The 6674-nt window shown below is 32.8% G+C and overlaps 1 protein-coding gene across 3 annotated transcripts in view; it reads right to left on the bottom strand.

Moving 5' to 3' along the window:
- LOC110018477 (U2 small nuclear ribonucleoprotein B''-like) overlaps positions 1–5316 on the bottom strand; it is a 28464-nt gene extending 23148 nt beyond the window's left edge. Inside the window, exons 1-2 of one of the 3 annotated variants that reach the window (XM_020715808.1) lie at positions 5072–5316; positions 3971–4278 (exon numbers count right to left, since the gene is read on the bottom strand). In XM_020715808.1, coding sequence (XP_020571467.1) covers positions 4232–4278; positions 5072–5276 — 252 coding nt within the window. In that variant the 5' untranslated portion in view covers positions 5277–5316 and the 3' untranslated portion in view covers positions 3971–4231. Of the gene's footprint in view, positions 1–3970; positions 4279–4659; positions 4884–5071 lie in introns of those variants that run through there. The other 2 variants (XM_020715809.1, XM_020715805.1) reach the window with 2 other exon arrangements.
- Positions 5317–6674: the final 1358 nt, after the last annotated feature.

Here is a 6674-nt window from a genome sequence, read left to right as displayed (position 1 = left end):
ATGAGGTGTTATGATTTAAACTTAGACATAAATATATATAATATATTATTATATAAACAATATATGTAATATATTGTTATATAAAAAGTTATATAATTTTTTTTTCGAGTCATTTCGAGCCAAACACGAGCGAACAAACTGTTGTTCGTGTTCGGCTCATTTACATTTTGAGCTTAAAAATTTGTTCGTGTTCGGCTCGTTCGAGCCAAACACGAGCTGCTTAACGAGCCGAACAAGAGCTGTTCACGAACAACGAGCCAAATTGACAGCCCTAGCCACAGCTGCTGCAAAGCTGTCTATTTATACGTCAAAAAAAGAAGTTTAGGGGTCCGAAATGTAAATATATTAGAATTGAGTGGTATTTATGTAAATTTTTATTGGGAATGGTCAATGGGAAGAAATAAATAGAGTTGGGATATGCTGGTTTCAATTTATTTAAACTGGATTTAAAATATTTAGATATAGCTTGCAATAAATATAATGTAAATATTTATTGATTATTCATTCATCATAAACATGTTAAAATAAATTCAATATTTTAAAATTTTATTATCAGTAATATGTTCAATTACTTGAGAGCTCGTCAAATTTAGTATATTTAAATTGCTTGATTTTTTTTTTTAATTTTAAACACTTATATAGAAAATGTTCCATGACTTTTATGGAGATAACTAAATTTTTTATATGAAAAAACCCTCGAAAAGAAAAAAATCATGGGGTCAGAGCCAGTCAAAGTAATTGATCAAGAAATTAAAAGTACGTAGATTAATTCTGCTCATGAATTAGGGAAGATGAGATTACGGAAATGACAAACACATCTCTATAACATATATAATTGTGCTACAAAAACTTTAGTAAGTTGTCATATGTAATAGTCATAGTTAATTGTAGCAATTGTTGATGGCGGTCAATGACGAACTTTAGTGGCCAGCATCGAACTCTACTCTAGTGGTCGGCAGCAAATTCTGATGATTGGCAACAAACACCAATATTTTAAGAGTGAAGTTTTAATAGTCAGTCCACTCTCCTCTGCTCTCCTCGTCCTCTTTAGGTGAAGAATGAAAGTATATTTATAATTTTTTAGGGGCATTTTGATAAAATCGACCAATCTTCCAAAACACTTTATCAAATAGTCCTTATTGATTACCTTAATCATAAATAATTTTCTAAATATTTGAGTATCTTAATAATCTCAGAAATGAATGATCTTAAGCGCATTAAATTCCTATCGTTAATATTATTGATTTGAATATAAGCACGCCAAGATTTGAGATCATTTGGTCATCAAATTGATGCACCAAAACCTTTAACAATAATTAAAGTGTTCGATTCATACGAATTCGAACTTAGATTAGATCATTTTCAATTTCATTGATTTCATCCTGTCAAGACACTCAATTTGACCACAAATTTACTAAAATCAAGGCTTAAATGTTCTTGAATTTAAATTTAAAATATTTCTTATTAAAAATGCATCGAAACTCTAAAAATTTTCTAAAACTAAGAATTTTATTTTCATTTATTATACGTAATTTGCTTTGCATTTAGTTTGGCACATCTATATTTATTAGTTGTCCTATATCGAATGATAAAAGGGGCACTTACATAAAGACCACACAATCTTACATATTTACAGATCCAACCACTGAACTTACTTTCTAAACTACACAACACTTGAGATATTCAGTATCACATTAAAAGATATCACTATTAATAACTTTTTAAAAGAAAAATTCACCCTCTCATGACTCCAGTTTTATGAATGTATATACCATTTTATGTGGTATTTATGTAATTTGCCCTATATTTTGTACTTGAATAAACATGTTCGAAAATTGATCCTAATGGAAGATAATCTCATGTATTTGTTTATTAAAATCTAATTCCTCTGTATTGATTTGAACCGAGGTTTGAATCTTAGTTCAAATTATCGCAAACTTGGGTATGCATGAAAAAGATTGATGGTATGCGGTTAACAAGCTCACGAGCCGAGCTTATTGAGCCACGAGCTCTCGAGCTCGAGCTCGAGCTCGTTTCAGCTCCATATAAGTATACATGTGACAGAGTTATAAAGGAAGTGTAGGCCTGCTCTTTAATCAGTATGGAATGAACTTTTAATTAAAATCACTTGAAGCAGAGTGAAAGTCCAGAACTTTTGACACTTCTGGACCGATTTGAGCAGATTTTGACCAATTCAAAGTTTATTCCCAATCGTGAAGATGGAAAATTTTTCATTAAAATATAAAAGCATATGTAACAGGTTAATATTTATATAAGAATAGGTTTTGTTGTAATCCTTGAATTACACAGCTTCCATGTATTTATAAATTAGGACGAAGCATAAATTAATTAGGAAGATTTACATGAACACCACTCAATTCTTATGTATTTACATATCGAACATTTAAACTTCAATTTTTACATACCTAAGAAAAGCTATATTTAACTTCTAAAAAGTTCTAAGGGGTGGTAATTTTTATTTGATATTAAAAATTTGGGTTTTATATGTGTAAATATGTAAGTTTAGGTGTTAGATATGTAAATATACAAGAATTGAGGGGTGTGTATGTGAGACGGTGTTTTTGTTCTCCTCGGCCCTGTTACCTGAAGAGATTCAGTCCAAAGGTCTTCAGGGCCAGCCGACCCACTAGGAAGTGGAGTGCCCCCCACTTTTTTTTTAGAGGGGGCCTACTCCAAGTTATATAGGAATATATATTTGCTTTTGTTGGTGTTTATGATTCATTTCTTCAGTGCTTTCCTTTAAGAGAGACATGGACATCTCATCTTCACTTTGTGGGTTGTATCCAAAGGTTCTCAGTGGTGCTCTCCAGGTGGTATTTACCGTTCGTATACCTTTCCCCCATCCTTCCCCACATCGCTCCCATATCCCCTTTATTGTTTTCCTTCTTGTCACCACAGAACAACACTCCCAACGTCGGTGGGCCTTCTAAAGAGGAGAGTTTCGCCTCTTCTTAAGAGGGATCCCATTACTATTTATCTAGGAATACATATTTGCTCTTCTTAATGGTTATGGTTCAATCTTTTTGGTGATTTACTTTGGGAAAATTGTTGGCGTCTCATTTTCTCTTTACGATAGTATCTTAGGGTTGCAAGTGATGCTTCAGTTGTATCTTGGTTTCCAGGTGATGTTTATCCTTCCTATATATTACCCCCATCCTTTCACATCGGCCCACGTCCCCTTTCTTATTTTCTTTGTTGATCGCTGCTTTTCCCCTTATTGTCGTTGTCTTCCCCAACTCCACCTTCCAACTAGGGTAGTAAACGAGCCCAACTTGAGAGAACTCGGGCTTGGCATGTGTTTGGCTTGTGTTCGAAATTATTCATGAACAATGCGTTTGTGTTCAACTCGATTTACATATTAGGATGCGTTTGATGCGGCGGAGCAGTGACAATAGGATCTATCCAAACTGTGTTTTGTCTGTGATTTCAAAAAATCTCAGTTGAAAGTTGAATTTTTCCACGAATTTAGCAACATGTGATTGCTACTGGAAAGCTGCAATCTGATTATTTCAGGATAAAAAAATTGTGATAGTCATCGCAGCTTTGTGGACATCTTCTTCAACAGCTTCACAACTGCTTCTTCAAGCAACTGCAGTTGCTTCTTCAAACAACTGCAGTTGCTTCTTCAAATAATTGCATTTGCTTCTTCAAACACTTGCAACTGCCATGAACAAATCCTTATTGTTCGTGTTCGGTTCAAAATTGCCTAGTTTAAATTAATTTCAAAAATAAATGTAGGGTGTTAGATTCAAACCCGCACCATTTCTATGCAATAAAAGATGTAGAACCACATAATCTCACAAGCTGTGATAATTTAAACTTAAATATAAATATATATAATATATTATTTTATAAATAATATATGTAATTTCTTATTTTGAGCTAAAAAGAATCGAAGAACACAATCGAACAAAAAGTCGTTCGTGTTCGGCTTGTTTATAATTGGGGCTTAAAAAAATTTTAATGTTCGATTCGCTTACTTAACGAATGATTCAAACACGAGTTACTTAATGAATAGAACACGAGCTATTCGTGAACAACAAGTTTTTTTTTACAATCATACTTGCAACTTGCTGGTTGACCCCGCTCTCCACCTCCCCAGAGGTCCATACCCCGAGCCGGCACCACCTACACCCTAGATCTAACCCTTATTCTAGTATTGTGTTGTTGTAATTTTTTTATTTCCTTTGGGTGTTTTATAAATCCGGTATCAGTACTTACATGTCCCAAAAATATAACTGGACAATTGGTCAACTCCTGCATAAACAAATTTCCTTTAGAATCAGCTTGGACCCCTTGTCAAATTTAAATTAAATTATTAATTTCTTAAAAAAAAAATAAAATTCCTTTAGTTTTAACACATATACAAGTTTGTTTCAGGTTGCACTTCGCATTTATATAATTAAATTAGATTAAATTGCTAAATTTCTAATTCTATTTGATTACAACTACATATATTTTTTTTTTCTGAATCCACAGACAAAAAAAAAACAAAAAAAAAAACAATGCTGAAACGATAGAACCAGGCACAGAATAAAGTCAAAAACAAAATCAAAATTCAACCCTTGTTTTGACAGTTTTTTGCAATTTTTTCGCAATTTTTTCATACATTTCTGACAAATAAAATCATAAAATATTGCACCACATGAGCCCAAAACTTAACTGATCCATTGCAGAGCCAACAAAGATTCATATTCTGTAAATTATCTAAATAGATTCTTGAACCATGAGATCAGATTAGAAAAGAGATTTTCATCTTAATGGATTAAAGGGAGTTACATATCATCTAATTATAATATTATCAGTATCAAGGATCAGCTGACAAAAAAACCTCAAAAATGTAATCAAACGGAGATTTCAACCTGTGTAAGAGATAGCACAGAGATGCGAAAACCAACAAAAATAATCAATATATACATCAAAAAAGGAAATCAAGCCATATAAAAGAAAACTTTGAGCAGCAGACGATGGCGACAAACAAAGTCCAAAGGTTTTCAGCTTTGAAAATTTTCATAACTACAAGAACAGGGAAGAAGAGATAAGTGCTAACCGGTGGTGATGTGGACGCCGATGGCTATGACGAAGATGGTTATTAGGGCAAAATAGATGACGGCGTGAATGAGGATGGAGACGGCGTTCGTTCTCATGTTGGCGAACTCCACCACCCGTCCATTACCGGGAAGCTGGAAAAGAAGACCCGGCGTCAGGAAAACGAACAGAACCACGGCGATCACCACCGGCCCCCAATCCGCCATACTCTCCGCACGGAATAATTTTTCGGTAAAAAGAGTGAGGGGCAAATGTGCTTTAACATACAAATCACCTAAAATTTTCATATTTATATCAAAATTTTATAATTAAAAAATATCATATAAAAAAGTAGCACTCATTATTATAATTTAATGGTCAGATTCAGCTTTTTCATCTATAAATAAAGTGTTATGTGTGAAACACGAAAATATAGACCCTAAGAAACTAAAGAAGCAACTAAATGTGAAATTTATATAGGAAATGATCTCGAGCGTGTATTTTACGATGAACTCACTGGGTTCAAGATGGACTCAACATAATCACGATGAACTCGCTCGGTTCAAGATGAACTCAGTATAATCACGATGAATTCGCCTCATGATTCAATTCAACCTAGCCGTGCAAAGCTCGAAAACAACTAGCTAGTATCTGTCCGTACAATTTCGATAACAATATTACACTTGCGTAGCACCGACAAATTAACCAACTAACTTTGAATTCATAATAATTCGGAATGTTATGGGGGTTATAATTAGGAATATTTACATACATGTCGTTCAATTCATGTGTATTTACACGTCTAACACGGTATCTGTCCATACAATTTTGATAACAATATTGCACTTGCATAGCACCGACAAATTTAACCAACTAACTTTGAATTTATAATAATTTGGAATGTTGTGCGGGTTATAATTAGGAATATTTACATACGTGTCGTTCAATTCATGTGTATTTACACGTCTAACACGTAAACTTCAATTTTTACATATATGTTGCTTCAACCATGAATGGAAAGGTGGATTCTATTTTTTTTTTCTTAAATTAAAATAAAAAACATTTTTTATGTGATTGGAGAATTTTGGGTGGTAGAAATTTATGAAGTTTAGGAGTTCCTTGTTAGATATATAAACACATAAGAATTAGGGGTATGCATGTAAATGCCCTTGATTAGATGTCAAGTATGTAAATGATATATTTTTTAATGTTATGCATGCAAATCACAACAAAGATGATGATAATAATAATAATAAAGTCATTAACTACTTATACCGTCACCGCAGTTTTTTAAACATCAAATTATATTGTAGAAGCTTTACCCCAAACAGACTCTAAATTTGGGTTGAAATAGTCCTCTTGAAAGACTATTAGAACTCAATTTTATAATCTAAGATTATTTTAACATTCTAAAAAATTTAGGAGTAAAACAACCCCATATAAATAGTTGAGAATTATTTTGACACTTTATTATATATACATATTAAAAATGAGTGTCGCGTACCTTGACATTTTGGTTGACATGCTCGATGTAAGATCTTTCAGGTCGGAGGTTCGAATCCACTCTCGCACAGTTTGTCTTAAAGATATATATATATATATATATATATATATATATGAGTACA

Source organism: Phalaenopsis equestris, unplaced genomic scaffold, assembly GCF_001263595.1.
Source record: "Phalaenopsis equestris unplaced genomic scaffold, ASM126359v1 Scaffold000022, whole genome shotgun sequence".
NCBI lineage: Eukaryota > Viridiplantae > Streptophyta > Magnoliopsida > Asparagales > Orchidaceae > Phalaenopsis > Phalaenopsis equestris.
The sequence above is the reverse complement of the archived record's forward strand: the minus strand, read 5'-3'. Positions and strand labels throughout refer to the sequence as shown.